Raw genomic sequence first — 24,833 nt, forward strand, 5'->3', positions numbered from 1 at the left:
TGGGTGGGTTGCGCTTCAGCAGGTCGGTGTGGACTCGTTGGGCCAAAGGGCCTGTTTCCGCACTAAGTAATCTAATCTAACCGAAAATCTTTACAGATGACAAACTGCCCATATTCATCTTTAACTGGATCTAATACCTTAAATGGGATACTCTTCTGGACAGGTATGGCCACTTGATCTTAGTGTCAAAAGGACAAAAAAAATCCAATCAAACCTACCCTGCTGTAACTTTAGGAGTTCCTTATCGTCAGGATGGGTTTCTTACAACAGGCCAGTAACAGCCCTCTCTCCTTCCTGAGACTTGAAAGTACTTTTTTTCTTGACCGGTGAGTGACTCGCCATAATATTCCAGGTGCACCATTTAAAGAGAAACTTGGCCATATCCCTCTATAACAACCCTTGGGCCCCTGAAAGGAAGAACCCTACTCACAACACGCCAAGTGCAAGTGAACGGAGACTCAGTCTAAGAAGAAATACACACTAAAACTATGTTGATCAAACTTTCACAAACTACCTCTACTAAAAACCAAATTAAACCAATTACAACGTACAAAAAACACACTCGATGGGAGACACTCCCCTGCCCACAGGGGGCACTTACACTATCCCCATACACCACCGCAACACCTTCTAGCTTGAAGGTGAAGGATAAAGGAAAGATATTATAGTCAAAGAAATTAAAAGTGGGCACTTCACCTATCCCCAACTCTACACTGACCTCAATTATGACTGGAAAAAACCCAACAACACTTTCTGTAATGAAATAAAGAAAAAGGAGAAGTACATGTGATAGAGAAAAAAATAAAGAGAACAGAGGAAAAGAGTACCATTACTGTCCATGCCCTTTGGACCATCTGGTCTATTTCAAAGTGTCCAGAGAGTTCTTCTCTTTTTCCTGAGGAGTCAAATACATGCACGGATCCTCCGTGGTTAAAACGGAGCACCACCAGGTACCAGATGGAATACCGAATATCCAGATCCCTCAGACTCTTCTTTACTTCAAAAGGACTTCCCCTTGTGGATCATTGCCGCAGAAAAATCCTGAAAAAACAATCTTTGATCCTTTATAAATTAGGCCCTATGGATCCTTTCCCAGCAATCTGGAGGCTTCCATTTCCTTTTCTAGTCCTGTAGGGACAAACAATCACACTAGGACTGGGCAGGGGCACTGGTCTGAACTGTGCCTGCGTACCACCACCTGGTGGGCTCTGAATCCGCACCAGCCTGCCTCGACCTCCCAGCCCAGAAATCGCAACAACCATTCTTCGTAAAAACTGATTGGCTGCTTGCCTTCCTCGCTCTGGCAGCCCCACCAGCCAGATGTTTCTTCTTCAACCCCAATTCTTGGGTGGTCGACCTTTTGTACTAAGGCCCGCATCTGCTTCTCCAGGGCCTGGATATGTCCCACCGAGGAATCGACCACAGTCTCTGATGTCGCAGTCTGGTGCTCAACCTCCGCTCGCTTCCTGAAACCCGACAGCTCCCACACATGCTTCTGCGGCATGGTCAAGGTCAGCTGCAGCCTGCTACAATTCTCTTCAATCGACGCCTCGATCTTCTTCCGGAGTTTCGCCATCTCTGCAACCAAGACTTGTTGGGTAGGTGAGTCCACCAGGATTTTGGGGTAGTCATGGGCATGACCAATGCTGCAGGGGAATATCCTGCCTATTGCAATTTATTCTATCCTTTGGCTCTAGTCATCTTCCCTTACTAAAATAAAAGGTATGTAGCATTTCAGGTATTAAACTATCAGTTTTCTTCTAAACAGCTTAGATGGGAAGGGTAAAAGTACCACTTCGCCCGAGTAATGGCATAGTGCTCAGCAAGGCAAACACGTTTGATTGCCACCATTTTGGATCCTCCTCGTAACTAAAATCTCTTTTGGCCCTCATCTCAACTGTTTTCAACAGTAGGTCCATTTGCCATATAGATTATATTAACGATGACCAGAGTGCAGAGTGCACACAGCTACAGCATGACTTCTTGACTTGTACGGTGCATTTCTGGCAGTGTAATTCAGTATTTTACTTGCTGTATGGATCATTGCTTTGTGGTTTTTGGATTTGTAAATGGCTATGACTACCAACATATTATAAATTCATCTGTAGCATCTAATTCATCCTTCTTTCCTTAAGCACCACCTACAAATTGCCTATTTTAAATTTACATATTTTGTGCAACCCATTCTATACTTTCTAAGTTATCTCTCCTGATGCGACGGATACATCTTGATTTGACGACCTGCAAATTTCACCAAATGATAGTTACTTCAATTCTAAAAAGTGGTGGTCCCAAGAATCTAAATTCTACCCCACATCGACTCCTCTGACTCGTTTGCTACACAGAAATTTCTTTAAGTTCCAGTAACCAATAGCTTTTGAACTCTTCAGTTCTGCAAATGCATTGTAGTCTTGAAATGTTAACAGTGTCTCTCTCTCTCTCTCTCTACACAGATGCCAACGGATCTGCTGAGTTTCTCGTGCATTTTCAGTATTTGTTTTTATTTGGCATTTTAAAATCTATTGGGTACCAGGGTATGTAACCTCGTCAAAACAAGGTTCACACCCTAGAATCTCACTGAATATATTATAATTCCCATCTGTCACTGATTTGAGTTGTTACAGCCATATTTTCAAAATCATACATTTTAAAAATAATTCTAATTAACAATGAACACTCAAAAAACCATTATTTCTCAGCAGCTAGTTAACTAAACTGAGCAATACAGAGACTGGAGTGGTCGAGGGTTCAATTCTATTCAAACTAACTTTGCCTGAATCAGAACTTGAGAAATAATTTCTCCATTAAGGAGGCCATTCAGCTAATTACATACTTGAATTTTTGAAAAAAACCATCAAATTAATTCCACTGCTTTCCTCTATCACTTGGATAGGATTTTTTCTCCTTTCCAAATATTAATCTAATTCCTCCTGAATGTTACTGTCCTAGTAAGGGGCAGGGGTATTGCATTCCAATTCAGCCCTCTGCCAAACAAATAAAAAACTCCGTTCTTCTTGCTCATTTACCATATTCTTGTCCTTTGGCTACCAACCCTGTCAGTAGTTAGCATTGTCACTTTAAATTTGACAATGAATTTAGAACACCTCTATCTGGTTATTCGAGTGAGCTGTGTAAACATAATATACCTGTTCCTTTAATTCCTGTTGTCCTCAAATACCTATATGAACTGACATTTTATAAGCAGTTATTGGATAACAACTAGGAGTAGTCAACTAAACCTACCCTGCGCAGTTGATGTTGAAGTTAATATTGGAGAACTGAATTTCTCTTAAGGTAAATAAATAAACCAGGAATTAAAATGAAAATCTTGCTAATTTGTATGGACCTACACCAAATTATTCCATGTGTTTGCCAAAAAACCATTTTTACAAGATTGAAAGTAGCTGACTCAGTAAGTTTCTTCTTGCCCTCAGATTAATACCTTGAGCTTGGTCAGTAGTCACACCCTCCTGTCCTGACTATAAGCAAGGCAGATAGAAAGATCCAGTAGGTTGTGCTGCAGGAGCCTCAGCCTTGAGCATGTTTAAAAGGTTTGAGATTCTTGATCCCTGTGTGGATGAGAGCAAGGACTGTAAGGAGGATATGTAAACTGATCAGAGCACCATGGTACAAGGAGCTATTCGAGAGAGGAGAGAAATGTAATTGTAATTGATGATAGTATAAATCAGGGGAATAGACACTTTCTCTTCCTCTTGCTCTGCACCTAATTTTCTCAATTCTGTTGTATTATGCAGATGTAATTATGTAGGGTTTGATTTGTCCACTTAGCATGCAAAACAATATTTTTCACTGTATCTCAGCAAATATGACAGCAATAAATCAAATTAACTGTGTTGTGGCAAGGATCAAGAGGCCCAGAAGCTGTATTGCCTGCTGGTGCCCAGATTTAGGATCTCTCATCTGGTGGCAGAAGAACTTGGAGCAAGAAAGGAAGATGCAGTTACTGTGGTCCAATTATATAAGTACCAATCATTTAGGTAGAAATAGGAAAAGGGGTCTGCTGAGGGAATATGAGCAGACCGAAAAAAAAGTAATCACCTGCAGATTACTACCTGAGCCACAAGTTAATTGGCACAGGGTCAAAATTACACATGGCTCTAAAAACTGGCGTGGGAGAAACAGGTCTGAATTCATGGAACACTAATCCTAGTACTGGGGAAGGAGGAGTTGATCCAATGGGAGAAACTCCACCTGAATCATGCTGGGACCAGAGTCCAGATGACCACATAACTTAGGCTGTGGACAGTGGGGTATGAGGTTGCCTGCTTAGTAAATAAAATTAAATCAATGACATGAGGTGATCAAGTCATGAGGGGTGGAATCTGTGGGTAGAGTTGAGGAACCATAAAAGGAGAAAAGACCCTTATGAGAATTACGTACAGGCTTCCAAGCAGTAGTCAGGATATGAGGCAGAAAATAAAATCAGGATATCTTATAAAAGGATTGTAAGAAAGGCACTATTAGAATGATCAAGGGAAACCTCAATATGTAGGTGGATTGGGAAAACCAGGCTGACATTGATGCCAAGAAAAAGGAATACATGGAATGTCTATGAGATTTATTTTGGAGCAGCTTGTGGCAGAGCGCACGAGGGAACAGGCAATTCTGAATTTGGCGATGAATAATAAAGGTACTTGATTTTGGAACTGAAGATAAAGGAAACCCAAAGGGGCAGCGACCATAATAATGATAGAAGTTACCCTGCAGTTAGAGGGGAAGAAGTTTGAATTAGATGCAACGGTATTACAACTGGGCAAAGCTAACTACAAAGCTCTTGAATAGGAGCTGGTCGCAGTTGATTGGAAGGGAAACCCAGCAGGGACAATGGTAAAGCAGCAATGGCAGGAGTTTCTGGAGGTAATTCAGGAGGCACATTAGAAATTCAGGGCAAGAAAGAAAGAGCACACCAGGGAGAGGACAAATCAGCCATGGTAAACAAGGCAAATCAGAGACAGCATGAAAGCAAAAGAAAAAGCATACAACATGGTGAAGATTAGTGGAAAGACTTTAAAAACTGATGGTAGTACACTGAACTTCGAGAGAGTCAGGGGTGCAGAGGTCAGTGTATTGGCCATCACCAAGGTGGATATGCTGGGGAAGCTGAAAGGTCTGAAGGTGGATAAATGAAGACTGGGTAGATTACACCAGAGTTCCAATGGAAATAGCTGAGGAGGTTGGTCGTGATCATCCAGAAATCATTGGAGCAAGGGAGGGTCCCAGAGGACAGAAAAATGGCTCCTGCAATGTCAGTGTTTACAATGGCAAGGGTGGGGTGGGGAGAAGAGGCAAAAGATTAGTCAGTTAACCTGACCCCTGCATTGGTTGGATTTTAGGGTCCGTTAAGGATGAGATTGCTGAGTAGTTGGAAGTGCATGGTAAAATAAGACTGAGAATGGTCTTGTCAGGTGGAGATCATACCTGACAAATCTGTTAGAAATCTTTAAGGAGATAACAAGCTGGACAAAGAAGAGCTAGTCAACGTGATCTATTTAGATTTCCAGAAGTCTTTTGACAAGGTGTTGGACAGCACACTGCTAAGAAAGATAAAAGCCTATCGTGTTAGGGGCAAGGTACTGGCATGGATCGAGGATTGGCTGACTGGCAGAATGCAGAGAGTGGGGATAAAAGGGTTATTTTTTCAGTTTGGCAGCATCATGGAGTTTTGTAGAGGTCAGTGATGGAACCATACTATTCACATCATGCACGAACAATTGGGACGAAGGAACCGAAGACATTGTTGCAATACTTGCAGATGACACAAAGGTAGGGTGGTAGAACAGGTAATATTGAGGAAGTAGGAGGCTGCAGAAGGACTTTGACAGGTGAAGAGAGTGGGCAAAGAAGTGACAAATGAAATGGAATGTGGCAAAGTGCGAGGTCATGCATTTTGGTAGGAAGAATAGAAGTATAATCTATTTTCTAAACAGGGAAAGGCTTTGAAAATTTGAAGCACAAAGGGACTTGGGAGTTCTAGCTCAGGGTTCTCAAAGTTAACGTGCAGGTTCAGTTGACAGTTAGGAAGGCAAATGCAATTTTAGCATTTATTTCAAGAGGGCTAGGATACAAGAGCAGAGATGTGCTACTGTGCTGTATAAGGCTCTGGTCAGACTGAATTTAGAATATTGACAGTAGTTTTGGGCTGCATATCTAAGGAAAGATTAAAGGGGGTTGGCATTAAAAGGGAGCCCAAAGAAGGTTTACAAAAATGATGCCAGGGATGAAGAGCTTGTCATATGAGGAGTGGTCGAGTAATGGGTCTGGAATCAATGGAGTTTAGAAGGATGGGCGTTTGGCGGGGGTGGGGGCGCAATCTCATTAAAACTTAGAATACTCAAAAGGCCTGTTTAGAATTGATGTGGAGAAGATGCTTCCATTAGTAGGAGACAGGCACCAGACAGCACAGCCTCAGAGTGAAGAGACGATACTTTATGACTGAGATGACAAAGAATTTCTTCAGCCAGAAGGTGATGAATCTGTGGTACTCATGGCCTCCACATTTTCTGAGGCCAAGTAATTTAATGTAGTTTAGACAGAGATAGATAGGCTCTTGAGTAAGAGGTCCAAGGGTCACAGGGAGAAGGCAGGAGTGTGGGTTTAGGAAACTTATCAACCATGATTGAATGATAGAGCAGATTCAGAGGGCCAAATTGACTGAGTCTGCTTCTTTATCGGATGGTCTTATGGATTCAAAACTTTGCTGTAATTTAATTCTGCGATAATAATATTTGTGCTACCTTAATAGTTACAGTAAATAATTTCCTCATGGAACTCAGCAAGCAAATTGGTGCAGGTGAATAACCCTCTAAAAGAATTCAAATTAGGAAACAGTGTGGAATTATTGACTATAGACTTGCATTCTTACCGGTTCCATTGATGTACCAGCCTCTGTACTTCTCATCTAGGAAAGATATGCAATTGAAAAATGTCAGAAGTATTTTTTTCAAATCAAAAACGCAAACACTGGATACATTAAATTCAACCTATAGCACAGGACTCCTTGAGAATTTCGTCAAATAAACAAAATGTATTGGCCTAGCAATGATTAAGTTTTTTTGTTAGGCGTTGATCAATACAGGAGGTTGCCGCTTTTATCTCATTCACTTTTTTAAAATTATGTCCTGGTCTGTTCTTCCGTCCCTTAAATGTGTGCGCGCATGTGGGTCTTTGTCTGTCTGTGTGCGCGTGTCTGTCTGGGGTGGGGTGGTGTGTGTGCACGTCTGGGGTGGGTGGTGTGTGTGCACGTCTGGGGTGGGTGGTGTGTGCCCGTGTACACACAGGTACACAAAGACACGCACACAGACACCCACACACACCCCCTCACAGACTTAGGACACACGCACTCACTATACACACACACACACACACACACACACACACACACACACACACACACACCTCCCATCCCAGACAAAGACCCACATGCACACATTTTGTGGGGCGGATTTGTACTTGCAGTTACATTGCACTTTGCTCAAAAACTGCATACATTCATGTTGAACTCTGAGCTCGAAAACTGCATGAATTTATGTACAGCTCTTATCTCACTTTTTAGATTAGTATCAATCTAAACATCATGGCATAAACAGAACACTGGGGGCTAACACCTTCAACATATTGTCTAGGTATCACCATTGTTAACAGCTAACCGAGAATGCAACTTTAAAAAAAGGTTTTGCGATTTACACATGAAAGAAGTGAAACTATCACTGTATTCTAACAGATGAAAGGCTTAACAGACAATCAATTTTTCAATATTGAATTTCAGTTACATCACACTGCAAATTTTTGCTATAAATTCTGTTTTACGATCAAGCCCTCCACTATCACCTGATGAAGGAGCGTCGCTCTGAAATCTAGTGTGCTTCTAATTAAACCTGTTGGACCATAACCTGGTGTTGAGATTTTTAAACTTTGTACACCCCAGTCCAACACCAGCATCTCCAAATCCTGATTGGATTAGAATATTTTCCATGGTGGCAAGCAAGAGCTCAGGCAATGTACAAACTAAAACATTCAGATTTCATCCACGAAAACCCCTTTCAAGTCTCTGTTAAGCCAAGATGACATTTGTACCTCTAGTTGAGCAGTAAATAATTAAAGATTCAAGAACTATTTTTATTTTTCACGACAACAAGATATGAGATGAGATTTGTTGGGAGTAACTAAACACATGCTAAAGAAAAACAGTTGGATATTCAAAGCAAGTTTGATAAAAATACTACTTACACCTAAGCAGGGCAGAAGGGGAGATGGGATAGAGAAAGGGAATGGGTTTCCATTTATTCTGTTCAAAACAAATTACCTCATATTCTGCATATTCTTTTTGTTTCCTCTTTGCCTCGTGCCTCCAAAGCTTCAGACACACAATTGAACTGATGAGATAAAGAAACATCGTAGCAAACAGGAAAATAACAGCAGCAATTTGTCCTCCTTCTACACGGCAAAACGTAGAATTCATTGGAGTGTTGAAGAGGGGATAATAACAAAGCCCACCACGATTCATGTCATTTAAATATACTATAGCAGCAGCCAGGAAGAGAATAAACAGGACGATATTAATGGCAAACTCAGTCAATGGCCACCAGTTGGAATCAAGTAAGATTGTCCGGTAATACATGGACATGCCCAGTACAAGTAAAATAATAGTGACAACCCACGCTAAGCCTGCAACAACAATGACAAAAGGAGTTTTTGGTCCATCATAATAGTATCCTCCTTGCAGACTGTTGGCAACGTGACTATATGGCCGTGAGTAACCAAACATATTGTACCATTCGTTGTCCTTATGTATGTAAGCACAAACACAGGCAAATACAGCAGCTCCAGATAGTAACTGAACTACACCCAAGATCCTCAGTAAACCAGCCCACGACTTCATGTAGGAGTATTTCATGTGGTACACCTGCACCTTCTCACTGTAGCTCTGCACAGTGCGGGTATGACGATCCAACGAATCGTAGGGATCTCGAGGCAGCATGGCTTCAGTTTCCTTCCGAGAGTTGTAGCTCCCTCCAGAGCCTCCATATGGATCCCTGTAAGAACTAGCTGATCTCTGTTCATCAATTCTGGATTGTTCTTTAGAAGAAGGAGTGGGGGATGCAGGTGGTGAACACTCCACTCCCTCACTAATGTAATTGGTTGGAGGTGCCGTATTCCACTGGTTTTCATCACTTTTATTTTTGAATAAGTTTTTTACAGAATCTGGAATGAAACGTCTCACTGGTTTCAAATCAAGAGAAGTCACTGGGTCATCATTTCCAGCTAAATAAAATTCAGGACCTACAGGTGGCTGCAGAGGCAGAGGTGGAGGAGGCAGTGGGTCTGCACTATCTGCTAAATTACAGTCTTGTATAGATTTAGAACCTGATACAGGGAGAAAGTTCTCCTGTTGAGAGAGATGCGAATCCTGTTCTTCTCGAGGAACCTCATCATATTGAGACACTCTTTCTCGATTCCTACGAGTGTCATTAGAAACTCTTGATCTTTGACCTGAAGATGCTCCCGAGGACATTGGTATTTCTTCCCCCTGTGAGGTGAAAAATATGGAAGTTATCCGTCCAATTTTATTTTTTCACTATGAATAAAAAACAATCATAAATACTTACTTTTCAAAGAGGTAATAAATGTTGATAACTTTAGTCAACCCAAAATAACAGACATGATTTGGAGATGCCGGTGTTGGACTGGGGTGTATAAAAGTTAAAAATCACACAACACCAGGTTATAATCCAAACAGGTTTAATTGGGAGCACACCTAGCTTTCAGAGTGATGCTCTTTCATCAGGTGATAATGGAGGGCTCAATCCTAATCCTGTGTTAGGATTGAACCCTCCAATATCACCTGATGAAGGAGCGTCGCTCCGAAAGCTAGTGTGCTCCCAATTAAACCTGTTGGACTATAACCTGGTGTTGTGATTTTTAACAAAATAACAGAAGCAGCTTTGAAAAGTTGGAAGTAATTTTCAGATTCGTGCTTGGACGAAAATCAAAAACCTCTGCTGTCTGACTTGCTACAAACTATCACCTTCATGTACCATTGCAGCAAATTTTTCATATACTTTTATGAATGAGCAAGATGAGCAGTGTGTACTGAAATAAAGCATATTCCCTGGGAGAAGCACAGTCCCCGGGGGAAAAATAAAAGTTAAAAATTATTCCTGCTCCTCAGGGACTATCAATCTCTAGCTTTTAAAATTGTCATCCCCTTCAAGTTGAGCCATGAGCAGCCTTTGAACAAAGAAGCAAGTCTGCTGACTAATTAAAAATCTTCAGAACAACAGTCAGGGTCTCTTTAGTCTACACAAGCAAGACTTTGACTCTAATGCACTGGAAAGCTCAATTCCTTTCACTTGAACTTTCATTAGAAAGCCATAAATGGTGAAACATCATACCAGATACCACAGTACTCATCCAAACTGGCAAAGGAACCTCCATGATTTTGAAACCACTTAACAGCGATCTTTAGTGTTGGGAGGAGAGTTTCATTGGGCATCTTCAGGTGCCCTTAAAAGGTGGTGAGCTATAGTTTATGTGTAGAGACCCTCAATACCATGAAGGGGGAGAGAGAGAGGAGTGTGTGTATAGTTGCCAGGATATTAATACAGAACAAAAAGTCAAGAGGTGGATTAGCTTAGAAAAGAACTTTCAGTTGGTGGTGCTCTCATGTATCTGCTACTCTTGTCCTCCTAGATGGTAGAGGCTGTAGGACTTTGAAGGTTCGAAGAATCCTTTATGAATTTCTGCAGTACATCTTCTAGATAGTATACACTGCTGCTACTGAATGTCAGTGGTGGAGGGAGTGAATCCAGTTGCCAAACAAGTAGGCTGTTTGGAACTGAATGCTATCGGAAAAGGCTGTCGGAGGGAAGTCCTGAGGGACAGGATCTATATGTATTTGAAAAGGCAAGGACTGATTAGAGATAATTGACATGGCTTTGCATGTTGGAAATCATCTCAGTAACTTGACTGAGTTTTATGAAGGAGTAACGAAGAGGATTGGCAAGGGCAGAATGGTGGATGATATATATGGACTATAGTAATGCATTCAACAAGGTTCCTCATGGTAGCCGAATTAGCAAGGTTAGATCACATGGAATACAAGGGGAACGAGCTACTTGGATACAGAACTGGTCTCGAAGGTAGAAGAAAGAATGTAGTTGTGGAGGGTTGCTTTTCAGACTGGGGGCCTGTAAACAGTAGTTCGCCACAACGATCAGTGCTGGATCCACTGCTTTTTGCCTTTAATTTAATGTGATTTGATGTGGACTTGAGAGAGTGCATAAGGTATGGGCATGTGGGGAAAGAGTTAAGTTTTGAGTTTTGTGAAACCAAGGTTCAGTGAAGCATGACTCAGATCAGTTAAGAATTTTGCAGTAAACAATGAGGTACTGGAGCAAGGGTAGTGGGTTAACAAGGTGAAAAAGCATTCATTATGTAAAGTCAGTTAACAAGATGAAAAGCAATTATTACGTGAAGCCAGTTATTCACTGAATAACACCAGATGGCGTAATCTCTACTATTGGCACTCACTGATTGTAACAGTCACCCAATCAATATGTATGTTACCTTATCTGGATGCTCCTCTCAGTATGTGATTATACAATTCATAACATTCATACATTCAGAGAACTCATGTCCCTGAGTACATGGGTCATCGTTCCCTCTCCTGAAATAAAGATGAAGGAGGTAAGACTATACTGTGTTTGAGCGTATGCTTCGACCGAGGTGGGAACGGGACGACAATACTGGCACAGTTGGCAGGATCCAAACAAATAGTTATGGTTGGACAGTGTTAGTGATTGTCAGAATATCGGTGTCTCGATACAGATAGGCCCACAAGGTATGATTTTAAACCTTGGTCCTTCTTGATATTTCTGTGAGAGAGACTGTCCCCTCGTTAGATCGCTCTCTATCCGACGGATTCCTTGAATGGTAATTAGCTCAGTCAAGAGACACCGTTTCACAAGCATGCTGACAAACAGGGGTTCGAGTGCTGTGTATAATTGAGGTTCAAGTCCCTCTCGGGAATACAGTGAGAAAGGGGTTAACGTCCCCTCGTGGTGAAATGTGAGGCTCTGCAAGTCTTTGTTCGTGGCTTGGAATGCGATGCTGTGCGCTCCACTTAAAAGGCTTTCTCTTGTTAGTATAGTTTCATTGAGAGAATGCAAAAAACACCATGAAATGCTGAAATTTGGCTTGTACTAATACTTGGGTCAGAAAAGGTAGCTTCAACGTAAATTGCGCGATGCTGAGTGTATTTGATGTTTAAACATTTTGGTTTGTTAAAATGCTGGTTCAGAAAGTCCTTGTGTGTGGCTGTTTTGCCTGGTTTAAATCAGAATCTCAATTCAACGTGTTTTGTGGGCTATGTAATAGGGCAGAATTTGTTTTTACATTAGTATTGTACAATATCATGTTTTTTAAAAAGATCAAACTTGTAACCTTAAAACAAATTGATTGAGTGCCTCGAGTCCCTGATTTGTTCGAAATTCTACACTGCTTGTTTAAAAGAAACAGTTGTGTCTGAGATCATGCTTTAGCCAGATGAGAGCATAGCCGTGTTTTTAATGCAGAGTTTTCACAAAGAGCGCATTTTGAGTTCAATGTTTTGTTAAGAATTTCTAGAGATTATTAGAACTTGAAGCTGAGCTGTTTAAATTCTTTCAATTATTGTTCAGACTTCATTGGCCTCCTTCGTATTGCAAATTCAAATATTGATCACGATCAAAGTTGCCATTGTAATTCAGAATGTTTTATTTGGGAAATTTCATTTGGAGAATATTTTAAAATATTCAGCATATATGTTTTCCACGAATATTTGAGATTTAAACCTGAACTGAAACTGCCTCTTCAATTGCTGAAGCACAGGAAACATTGTTGTTTCCTTGCTATTCCAGACTTTTGAGATACTTTCCATGACAGCTTTCATATTAGCCAAGCATCAATTTGTGAAAGGAAATTGTTTTTGAATATTCTGAATGGGGTACCCGAGGGTTTGATTTTAGGACTACTGATTGTTGTTTATAATCGGCTGAATTGTTTAGGCAGTTCAATTTAAAAGTTTATGCATTGTATAAAATTTGATGTCATAAGTGTTTTTGACAATTGCAACATTTCAGAGGCATTTGGATGGGTATATGAATAGGAAGGGTTTGGATGGATATGGGGGTGTTGGCAGGTGGGACTAGATTATTTGGGAAATCTGGTCGGCATGGACAGGTGGAACCGAAGGGTCTGTCTCCATGCTGTACATGTCTATGACTCTGAGTCTAAGTAGCAAACAGAGTAATAGACTTCAAGAATTCAAAGAAGGTTGAAATGGCAGACACAACTTAGTGTAGTTAAACATGTGACTGTCTTCACACTGGGAACCACCTTAGCAAAGGAGGAACGAGAGAGGAAATGCAAAGGTACTTTCAGCAGCTAACGTTTTCTCTAGAGTTTCTCCATTCGTAGGTAAAGCACATCTTTGGACCACCACCCACCCCTCCACAACCTGATCCAATCACCTCCCCAGTCATGAGCACAAAAAGTGAAGATAACGATAGTGAAGAGGAGGGAGGTCAGCACACTTTTTGTCAGCAGCCTTCCTATGGACATTAAAGCGTGTGAGCTTTACCTTGTCTTTCAATCATTTAAGGGATATGAAGGTTCACTGATCAATGTGACATCACAACAGCCAGTTGGCTTTGTTACATTTAAACAGCAGAGCGGGAGCAGAAGCAATGAATGCTGTGTTCACCTAACCTGCTGCTGTACTGCACACTCAAATGCGCTAGTATCCTCCATCACTACCATCTCTAGAATGATGGAAGTGTGGTCAGTTTTGTGAAATATTTAATTGCCCTTATCCAAGAATTCAGATTTCTCCATGGAGTGGTGTGGAACGACAGACTGAATTTTGTTTTCAGGTTGGCCTTTACTGAAGGAGAGTTTGGAGAACTGGCTTGTTTCCATTCAGCTTGGAAGGATTGGAGTGGTCACTAAGGACCGTAGACTAAAAGAACTTTACTGGTGAATTTTTTCCTACATATTAAATAGAGTTTGAAGAATCCTAGAAATGGACTAGTAATTTTTGTTGTGATAATCATTGTATGCTGTGCGTCAATAACTTGCTTAAATACTGGCTGTCGAAGTCTTATGAAAGTTAACAGTGCCATCTTGGTGGTTTATCATGAAATGATAAGGAGGGAATGAGTGTATACAAGGTATGAACAGGTAGGGAAAGAGTTAAGGTCTGAGATTTGTGAAACAAAGGTTCAGCTAAGCACAAGGCAGTTCAGATAAGAACTTTGAATAAGCAATGACCTACTGGAGACAAGAGTAGTGGGTTAACAAGATGAAAAAGCATTCCGTATGTAAAGTCAGCTAACAAGATGAAAATCATTCATTCTGTGAAACCAGTTATTCATTGTATAATGCCAGATGGCTTAATCTTTACTATTGACACTCACTGATTGTAACGGTCACCCAATCAATATTTATGTTGCCTTGTCTGGATGCTCCTCCGTGCAAGTGACTCAATAATTCACTGTTGTTCAAGACGACTGAAAACTCATGTCCCTGTGCACAAGGACAATCTCGCTCTCTCCCTCCAGGGCCCAGAATAAAGATGAAGGAGGTAAAACTATACTGTGTCTGAGCATTTTGCTTCAACTGAACGGGAACGTGACAACAGACATAGGAGGTATGACTAGTAGGTTTGTAGATGACACTAAAATTGGAGGTGTAGTGGACAGCAAAGAAGGTTACCTCAGAATACAATGAGATCTTGATCAGATGGGCCAAGGAGTGGCAGACAGTTTAATTTAGTTTAAATAGGAGATGCTGCAATCAGACTTCTACTCTTCACAGTGATATACTGAGAAGTGTGGCTGAATTAAGAGACCTTGGAGTGCAGGTTCGTAGTTCCTTGAAATTGGAGTCACAGGTCGATAGGATAGTGAAGGAGGCATTTGGTATTTCTTGCTCAGTGCTTGCCTTTATTGTTCAGTGCATTGAGGTAGAGGTCATCTTGAGAGTACCAGACATTGGTTAGTCACTTTTGGAATGTTGTGTACAACTCTGGTCTCCCTCCTATAGGAAGGGTGTTGTGAAACTTGAAAGGGTTCAGAAAAGATTTACAACGATGTTGCCAGGTTGGAAGGGTTTGAGTTAGGGAGAGGCAGAATAGGCTGGGGCTATTTTCCCTGGAGTGTCAGAGGCTGAGGGATGACCTTATAGGTGGTTTTTAAAATCATGAAGGCATGGATATTGTAAAAGGCAAGATCTTTTCCCTGAGGAGGGGGTGGAGGAGTCCAAAACTAGAGGGCATAAGTTTAAGGAGAGAGGGAAAAGAGTTAAAAAGGGGCCTAACAGCAACTTTTGCACGCAGAGGTTGATGCGCAAATGGAATGAGTTGCCAGAAGTAGTGGTGGAGGCTGGTACAGCTACAACATTTAAAAGGCATCTGAATAGGAAGGGTTTAGAGGGACATGCCAAGTGGGATTAGATTTACATATGACAAGTTGGACTGAAGGGTCTGCTTCTGTGCTGTACATCTCTATCCAGGAAATTGCACAGCATTCCATTAAACTGTTCACTTGCGCCTTGCAGATGTTTCCAGACTTTTGGGGAGTCTGGAGTCAAGTCTGTCACTACAGGATTCTTATTTTCTGACCTGCTATTACAGCCAGAGTATTGATAACGGTTTGTTGATTCAGTTCCTCTTCAAAGAAAAGCCTGTAATGTTAATAGCGAGATGATTCATTGTCACTGAGTGTCAAGGGGCTTTGGTTAAATTTTCTCTTGTTGGAAACAAACACTATTTGGCCTAGTATGGTGCAAATATTACTTGCCACTTCTCATCCTAAACCTGAGTATTGTTTGGGTCTTGCTGCATTTGGACACTGATTGCATTACCTGAGAAGTCACAATGATGCTGAACCTGGCAGAGCGAGATCCCCACTTCTGATTTTGTGATGGAGGTAAAACCACTGGTGCAGCAGCTGAGGATTGTTGACCCTAGGATATGCTGTTTGACCCAATGTCAGTGCCCCTACCTCTGAGTCAGGAGGACCAAGTTCAAGTGCCACCTGCTCCAGAGGTGTGTTATAATAGCTGAACAGGTTGATGACCTGGAGTTTCGATGTCTAACCTGCAACCATGACCACATCTACCGTCCTTTATTGCTTCCTTCATGTATGACTCCAATCAGAAGAGAGTTCTGTTCCTTGCCTTTTCTCTAGTGCAAGACTGACTTACAATTCAAACCCAAACTCAGCTTGACTTCATATCCTAATATTACATGGGAAACAATCAGTAATAATAACTATAGGTAATTTTAACCTTCATATTGATTGGGTCAATCAAGTTGGAAAGGGTAACTATGACAACAAACTTAGGGTGAATCAGGGATAGTTTCCTAGAGCAAAATGTCATACAGCCAACCACAGAACAGGCTATCTTCGATCTGGTAACTGGTAAAGTGGTACATTTATTAAATGACTTCACAATAAAAGATAATCAGGAAGTAGAATCACAGCATTGTGCTATTCAATTCGAGTGTAAGAAACTTAGGTTTGAAACATCCATTTTTAAGTTAAACAATGGGAACGTAAGAGTTAGCTAACATCTGGACTGGGTAAACAGATTAACAGGAAAGACAGTTTGCAAGAAGCAACAGATATTTAAGGAGGTGATCTATGATACTCAGTGAAAATACATCCCTGTAAGGTGGAACGATTCTAAGACAGGGATGAATCAGCCATGGCAAACCAAGGAAATTCAGGAGAGGAGAAGTTGAAAGAAATGGAAAACAGGGAAACGAAAGTCAATGGCAGCCCTGAAGACTGGGATAAAATGGGAATTCAGCAAAGGAGAATGAAATAGGTAGTGTTTCTGTTATTTTTAAATTATGAGAGGAAATTGAAGAGGAATATTAAAAACTGATAGTAAGAGCTTCTTTAAATATTTAAAATGAAAGACAGCAGTCAAAGTGAGCATAGGCCCCTCAGAAGATAAATCTGGGGAGATAGTTACACGGAACAAGGAAGTGGAAGAGAAGTTAAACAGCTTTTTCTGAATCAGTCTTTATGGAGGAGATACTTTGACCATCCTATTAATACTAAAGCATAAGTACCATCAGTAGAAATGTAATATTATTCAAGCCCTTAGAAATTGCATCCATAGATCCTAAAAGTAGCAGCTATAGCGAGAGTAGATGCATTTGTTCTAATTTTCCAAAAATCCTTGGATTCAGAACAGTACAACAGATTTGAAAAACTGCCAATATGACAGCCTTCTGCAAAAAGGAACGCAAAAAGCAGGTAACTATAAGGCGATTACCTAACATGTATTGTTGATTCCAACATTTTTTCAATTAAGGAATCACATTTGGAAATTCATAATCTCAATCACCATGAAATCATGAAATGAAAAACAAGTTTGACTAATTAGGAGTTTGTTGAGAAAGTCTAAACCAGACAGGAGAGGGTAACCTGCGGACATGTTGAATTTGGACTTCTAGAAAGCAAGGTACCTTACCGAAGTTAAGTCATAAACTATGAATGCAGAATGTTTTAGGTAACATATTGGTGTCAATAGAAAATCAGCTAACAGGTAGGAAACCCAGTGGGAAGTTAAGTTTTTTTGTTGAAGATTAGTGACATGTAACCAGTGGGTTTTCACAGGGATCCATGCTGGGATAGCAACTGTTTACAATATATATTCATGCTTTGGAGAAAGAAAGCAAATGTACTGGAGCCAAAGAGAGTAAAAGACAAGTTAAAAGAGGGAAATTCATTGGTTTAGTAAATCGGCAAAAAGTAGGCAAGTGGAACATAATGAGAAAGTGAGTTTTTTTCAATTTGGAAGGGAGAACAATGTATTATTTAAATGGAGAACAACTGCAACACAAAGGGACTTGGCGACACTTGAGCATGACACACAAAGTAGCACACAGATAATAAGGAGGGCTAAATGAATATCAGTCTTTATTTCAAGGGGATTGGAGTCTAAGAATAGGGAGCAATACTAGTCTACCTTCGAGAGGAAGGTTATTGTGAAACTTGAAAGAGTTCAGAAAAGATTTCTGAGGATGCTGCCATGATTGGAAGGGTTGAGCATTACAGAGAGGCTGAATAGGCTTGGGAGGTATTCCTTAGAGCATCAGAGGCTGAGGGGTGACCTGACAGTGCTTTATAACATCATGAGAGGCATAGATAAAGTGGGTAGGGCAGGTCTTTTTACTTGGGTGGGGTTGGGGGAGGGGAGTGGGGGGGGGAGGAAGTGGTGGAAAGAGGGAGATTCCAGAATTAAACAGCTTAGGTTTAGGATGAGAGGGACAAGATATAAAAAGGGACCCAAGGGATGCACGTACGGAATGAGCTGCCACAGGAAGTGGAGGAGGCGGGTACAATTGCAGCATTTAAAAGGCACCTGGATTGGTATATGTATAGGAAGGGTTTGAGGGATATGGGCCACGTGCTGGCAAGTGGGACTTGATTAGGTTAGGATGTCTGGCTGAAACGGACAGGTTGATCTCATTTTAATAAATAGGATTCTTAATAGACTTGACAGAATTAATACTGGGAGGATGTTCCCCCCATGGGAGTGTGTCTAGGACCAGAGGGTACTGTCACAGACTAGAGGAATATCAACTTAAGACAGATGAGGAGGAATTTCCTCTCAGAAGGTTTTCTCACTTTGCTACAGAGAGCTGAAGGGGCAGAGTCCCTCAGAAAAAAATTCTTGATCAGAAGCAGCATCAAGAGTCACAGGGAGAACATAGGAAAGTGGATGTTAAGAATGTTGGATCAGCCAGGATCCTAATGAATGGCAGAGCAGATTCCAGGGGCTGAACAATCTGCTTCTGTTCCTTTTTTTTTAAAAAAAAGGTCTTATCTCAACCCACCTGCTGCTGAAATACTCACCAAAGCATCTGTAACACGCAGACTTGACCAGCTGTGTATTGTACACAATGAAGTTCAACTGATCCAAAAGACTGCCAACCGTATCCTTTATCAAGTTGTGCTCACTCATCTTTGCAGACTTAGTGTGACTCTGTCTCCAACCGGGAGAAAGTGAGGACTGCGGATGCTGGAGATCAGAGCTGAAAATGTGTTGCTGGAGAAGTGCAGCAACATGCCTGAAACGTCGATTCTCCTGCTCCTTGGATGTTGCTTGACCTGCTGTGCTTTTCCAGCAACACCTTTTCAGCTCTGTCTCCAACCCTCTAATTTAGAAATTCTCATCGTACTTAAATTACATGCTCTTCCTGTGTCATAACCATCACTAACTCTGCAGCACCCCACCCCCAAACTACAGAACTCTTTTACTAAGTCTGGCCCACAGGGAATCGTCCTCACTGGAACTCTACAATGGCGACTGCATCTGCAAAAGGATTAGAGCCGATCAAGCCTGTGAAACACCGAGGAAGGATTAAAGATCCTACAAATATGCTCAAAAAGAAAATAATCAAGGACCTTAAAAAAATACAATTTGCATTAAAAGAATCTACATCAGGTCAATCCAGAATGAAACCCTGTCTATCATTTTACTATTTAGAACATAGAACATAGAAGGATACAGCGCAGTACAGGCCCTTCGGCCCTCGATGTTGCGCCGACCGAATCCTACCTAACCTATACTAGCCCAATAACTTCCAAATGCCTATCCAGTGCCCGCTTAAATGACCATAAAGAAGGAGAGTTCACCACTGATACGGGCAGGGCATTCCATGAACTCACAACCCGCTGTGTGAAGAATCTACCCCTAACATCTGTCCTATACCTACCACCCCTTAATTTAAAGCTATGTCCCCTAGTAACACCTGCCTCCATTAGCGGTAAAAGGTTCTTAGTATCTACCCTATCTAAACCCCTAATCATCTTATACACTTCTATCAGATCTCCCCTAAACCTTCTCTTCTCCAATGAGAACAGCCCCAAGTGCCTCAGCCTTTCCTCATAAGATTTTCCTACCATTCCAGGCAACATCCTGGTAAACCTCCTCTGCACTCGTTCTAAAGCTTCCACATCCTTCCTATAGTATGGCGACCAAAACTGCACACAATACTCCAGATGAGGCCGCACCAGAGTCTTATACAGTTGCAACATGACCTCAGGACTCCGGAACTCAATTCCTCTGCCAATAAAGCCCAGTACACCATATGCCTTCCTCACAGCACTATTTACCTGGGTGGCAACTTTCAGAGATCTGTGTACATGGACACCAAGATCCCTCTGCTCATCCACACTACCAAGTAGCCTACCATTAGCCCAGTAATCCATCATCTTGTTATTCCTACCAAAGTGAACGACTTCGCACTTAGCTACATTGAATTCCATTTGCCACATTTCCGCCCAGCTCTGCAACTTATCTATATCCCGCTGTAACCTACCACTTCCTTCCTCACTATCCACAACTCCACCGACTTTTGTGTCATCCGCAAACTTGCTTACCCAGCTTTCAAGTCCTTCCTCTAGATCATTTATAAAGATAACAAAAAGCAATGGTCCCAAAACAGATCCTTGTGGTACACCGCTAGTAACTGCACTCCAAGATGAACATAATCCATCAACTACTACCCTCTGTCTCCTTCCAGCCAGCCAATTCCTAATCCAAACCTCTAATGTATCCTCAATGCCATACCTCCGAAGTTTTAGCATTAGCCTACCATGGGGAACCTTATCGAACGCTTTACTAAAATCCATATACACAACATCTACTGCTTTACCCTCATCCACTTCCTTAGTCACCTTCTCGAAGAACTCAATAAGGTTTGTGAGGCACGACCTGCCCTTCACAAAACCATGCTGGCTATCCCTGATCACGTTATTCCTACCCAGATGTTCATAAATCTTATCCCTAACCATTCTCTCTAAGACTTTGCCCACCACTGAAGTCAGACTCACTGGCCTATAGTTGCTAGGGCTATCCCTACTCCCTTTCTTGAACAATGGGACCACATTCGCTATCCTCCAGTCCTCTGGTACTATTCCTGTTGACAACGACGACATAAAAATCCAGGCCAATGGCTCTGCTATCTCCTCCCTAGCTTCCCATAGGATCCTGGGGTAAATGCCATCAGGCCCAGGAGACTTATCGATATTCATCCTTTCCAATATTCCCAAAACCTCTTCCCTGCATATTTCCAGGGCATCCATTCTAATTATTTGTGATTCCATATTCACATCAGCAACAGTGTCCTGTTCCTGAGTGAATACTGATGAAAAGTACTGATTTAATGTCTCTCCAATCTCCTCCGCCTCCACACACAACTTCCCACTACTATCCTTGACTGGACCGATACCTACCCTAGTCATCCTTTTATTCTTGACGTACCTATAGAAAGCCTTTGGGTTTTCCCTAATCCTACCAGCTAAAGACTTTTCATGTCCCCTTCTCGCTTCTCTTAGCTCCCTCTTTAGCTCCTTCCTGGCTACCTTATAACTCTCAATCGCCCCTACTGAACCTTCACGCCTCATCTTTACATATGCCGCCTTCTTCCCTTTCACAAGGGACTCCAATTCCTTACTAAACCACGGCTGCCTCACAAGGCCCTTTACACCATGCCTGACTGGTACATACCTATCGAGGACACGCAGTAGCTGCTCCTTGAACACTCCCCACATCTCATTAGTGTTCTTCTCTTGAAGCCTGTTTTTCCAATCCACACATCCTAAGTCATGCTTCACTGCATCATAATTTCCCTGCCCCCAGCTATAGCTCTTGCCCTGCGGCGCACGATTATCCCTCTCCATCACTAAAGTAAAAGTCACGGAGTTGTGGTCACTGTCCCCGAAGTGCTCACCTACCTCCAAGTCTAACACCTGGCCTGGTTCATTACCTAGAACCAAATCCAATATAGCCTCCCCTCTTGTTGGCCTGTCGACATATTGTGTCAGGAAACCCTCCTGCACACATTGTACAAACACCGACCCATCTAATGAACTCGAGCTATATCTCTCCCAGTCTGGGAAGTTAAAGTCCCCCATTTCTTGCCCAAAGTCCTGAACAATCACTGTTTCTGAAAGGGCCAACAATATATTAAGTGATCAGTTGCCACCCTCAACTGTGAACTACAAAGAGCTCCCAACAAGCACCAGTGGAATAACAGGAGCACATTACCCTTTAAAACCTTCTGGATTCAACAATCTCCCAACTTTTACTCCTTTCTTTTCCACCACAAGGGTTGCTTCTTTACCAGTTAAACTCCTTTAAAGGTCGATCTTTGGCTACTGCCCCCATATCTGACCAAGCAGCTCTAGATCGAGATCCCATTCAGGTCTGAGCAACCAAGAAAGGTATGTTTGTAAGAGGTTCGTCCCAAGCAGCTTCTTGATGCAGCACTCTGCTCTACTGTCTGCTTCCCAGGACACAGCAAGACAAACATCAACTGTACCTGGAGGCCCACCAACTCAATGAAAGGTGCCCTTTGGTCTACTCAAAGGTTGACCTCAACCAAGTGTTGCAGACTGCCACATTTCAAAGCCCTGGGCTACCTGCTGGAAGACAAAGCCTGGGGCAGCTGCTGCCAAGGCACAGTCACCGGTCTTTCTGCCAAAGGACAATGGACACACGCTCAGTTGTCAGACCCTCCCCATGCCTTAACAAGTAAATAATCTTTGTACAAGAAATAAATAACATGGGTTTATTGTTCTATGTAATGACTACATAGTCACAACAGTTCAATTCTATGTACATAAATATTTTGATGAAAAATATTTTTTGAAATTAAAAGCACACTCACAACAGTCAAAGAGATGTATTTTTAAATTGTAAGTCCTTGTAACATACAAAGGCAAGCACTAATCATGGAAACATCCCTCGTCATCCAACTTATGGAACAAAATTGGAGCCTCTATTATTATTATCCATAACTGTAGAGGGGGTAACGCTGCCGCAGAAACTCTCTCTGGGGTGGGTTGGTTGATTGATTAGTTAGTTAGTTAGTTAGTTAGGTGGATGTTATGCATCAGATTAGCACCTACAGAAAGGAGTTCAAACCTCCATTCTGGCTATGATTAAGGTTCTTCACTCTTTCAGTGAAATCACAACATGGGTTAGATGGGCCTTTTGAGACAGAAAACTCAAGCAGGATCTCCTCTGGACTTATCCTTACATCATCAGCACTTACACCGATTAATTTATCCAGATTTGAGTTCTGTTTCAACCTATTTTGTTCTTTCTCCCCTTCTCCCAATTTATTTAACTTTGGCAAAAGGCTAACACCAACTGACCACCTCTCTCCCTTCATAATTACTGCTTGATAGAGTATTTTCAACACATCATTTTTACAAATTCCTAGCTTTTTACTTTTATTAATAGGAGAAAGTGAGAACTGCAGATGCTGGAGATCAGAGCTGAAAATGTGTTGCTGGAAAAGCGCAGGTCAGGCAGCATCCAAGGAGCAGGAGATTCGTGAAGGGCTTATGCCCGAAACGTCGAATCTCCTGTTCCTAGGATGCTGCCTGACCTGCTGCGCTTTTCCAGCAACACATTTTCAGCTACTTTTATTCATAGCCTACCTCAGCACCCATTTCCTTTCTGGTGGATCTGAATCCCACCCACACCTTTACAAAATAAAGTGCATATACGGGTAAGCTGCGCTGTAAATGAAAGTCACATATACACAGCCACCACATCCTATCGCAAATATATTCTGGAAAAGAGCTTTGCGAGAAATTTCTGTTGTTTGCGTACCAGGGAATATTGAGACGTTGTTGATAATAGTTTCTCACCAATGAAAAAAGTTTTTAGATCGATCATTAGTTGCAGAACTTAAAGCGATCGGCGCAAAACCTTAAGTAATACCTAAAACATAAACGAAGGAAAATAACCATCATCGCTGAACAACGGACACAGAGATTTCAAACCACTTCGCACTTTCTTTCATCCAAAGCTAGAAGTGAATAAATAAAACTACAACCGGATCGAGTGTGTTGCCTGGCGTGGGGAAACCCAGCTCCATATAAAGGTGCGGCTCAGGTTCTCAGGGAGAAGCAACAACCCTCTCCACCTCCATTCCCATCCCATCCCATGCCATCCCAGGCCGGGCCATCCATGACCAAAACCCCACACTCTCCGGCGTCTATGAAAAGAAGAAAGAAAGAAAACACCGTCCTCACCCTCAGGAGTTGTTGCAGGTTAAAAGGCCGGAGGATGAAAACAGACGAAGGTAGCCGCTCGACGACACTCAGCACTCCTCACCTGCCGGCTCCCCTACAACAGAAACTTCTCTCCTCCTCCCACCTTCCGCAGGAGAAATGGCGGAAATGCCAGGGTCCAGGTCACGTGACCAGTCCCGGTGACGTCACATCGGCGCCGCTCCAGGTGTCCGCAGGTAGGAGACTTCCCGCTGGGCGCATGCGCAGTGACCCCGTCACCGCCGCCAACCGCCAGCCGCACCTGCGAGCAGCCGGCCATGGTCCCGCCCCCTCACCTGAGCGTTCCCCATCCACGCTCGACGGGCCGCAGTCCTCCCAATGCAGCAGGATCTGACTTTGGGAGTCTGTCCAGTTCAGACAGGTTAAGGCGTGAGATTGCAGCATGTCGCTGTTCCAACTCATAAGTCCCCAAAATACACAAAAGTAAAAACTGTAGTTGCGGAATCTAAACAGAAAATGCTGATCTGCCAGCAGCACTGGAAAAAGAGAGACAGTTAGTCCCTCAGTTCGGTGATCTTTCATCAGAACTCGGGAAAAATTAAAAATATGAATTGCAAAATACCTTCAAACCCAGAGTAAAGGGGATAGGTGTACAGATGGCGTTAAATATACAAATTATTAACCATCTGAGTGAGGTAGGCTACAATATCACTGTGATCCCCA

The 24,833-nt window shown here is 42.1% G+C and overlaps 1 protein-coding gene across 1 annotated transcript in view; it reads right to left on the minus strand.

Annotated features, from left to right (window-relative positions):
* The window catches only part of marveld2b (MARVEL domain containing 2b), a 47,298-nt gene extending 23,000 nt beyond the window's left edge, over positions 1-24,298 (minus strand). Inside the window, exons 1-3 of the mRNA XM_060836264.1 lie at positions 24,132-24,298; positions 8,324-9,547; positions 6,884-6,919 (exon numbers count right to left, since the gene is read on the minus strand). Coding sequence (XP_060692247.1) covers positions 6,884-6,919; positions 8,324-9,532 — 1,245 coding nt within the window. The 5' untranslated portion in view covers positions 9,533-9,547; positions 24,132-24,298. The remainder of the gene's footprint in view (positions 1-6,883; positions 6,920-8,323; positions 9,548-24,131) is intronic.
* Between the last annotated feature and the right edge of the window lie 535 nt (positions 24,299-24,833).

This window comes from Hemiscyllium ocellatum, chromosome 2, assembly GCF_020745735.1.
Source record: "Hemiscyllium ocellatum isolate sHemOce1 chromosome 2, sHemOce1.pat.X.cur, whole genome shotgun sequence".
In the NCBI taxonomy this organism is placed as follows: domain Eukaryota; kingdom Metazoa; phylum Chordata; class Chondrichthyes; order Orectolobiformes; family Hemiscylliidae; genus Hemiscyllium; species Hemiscyllium ocellatum.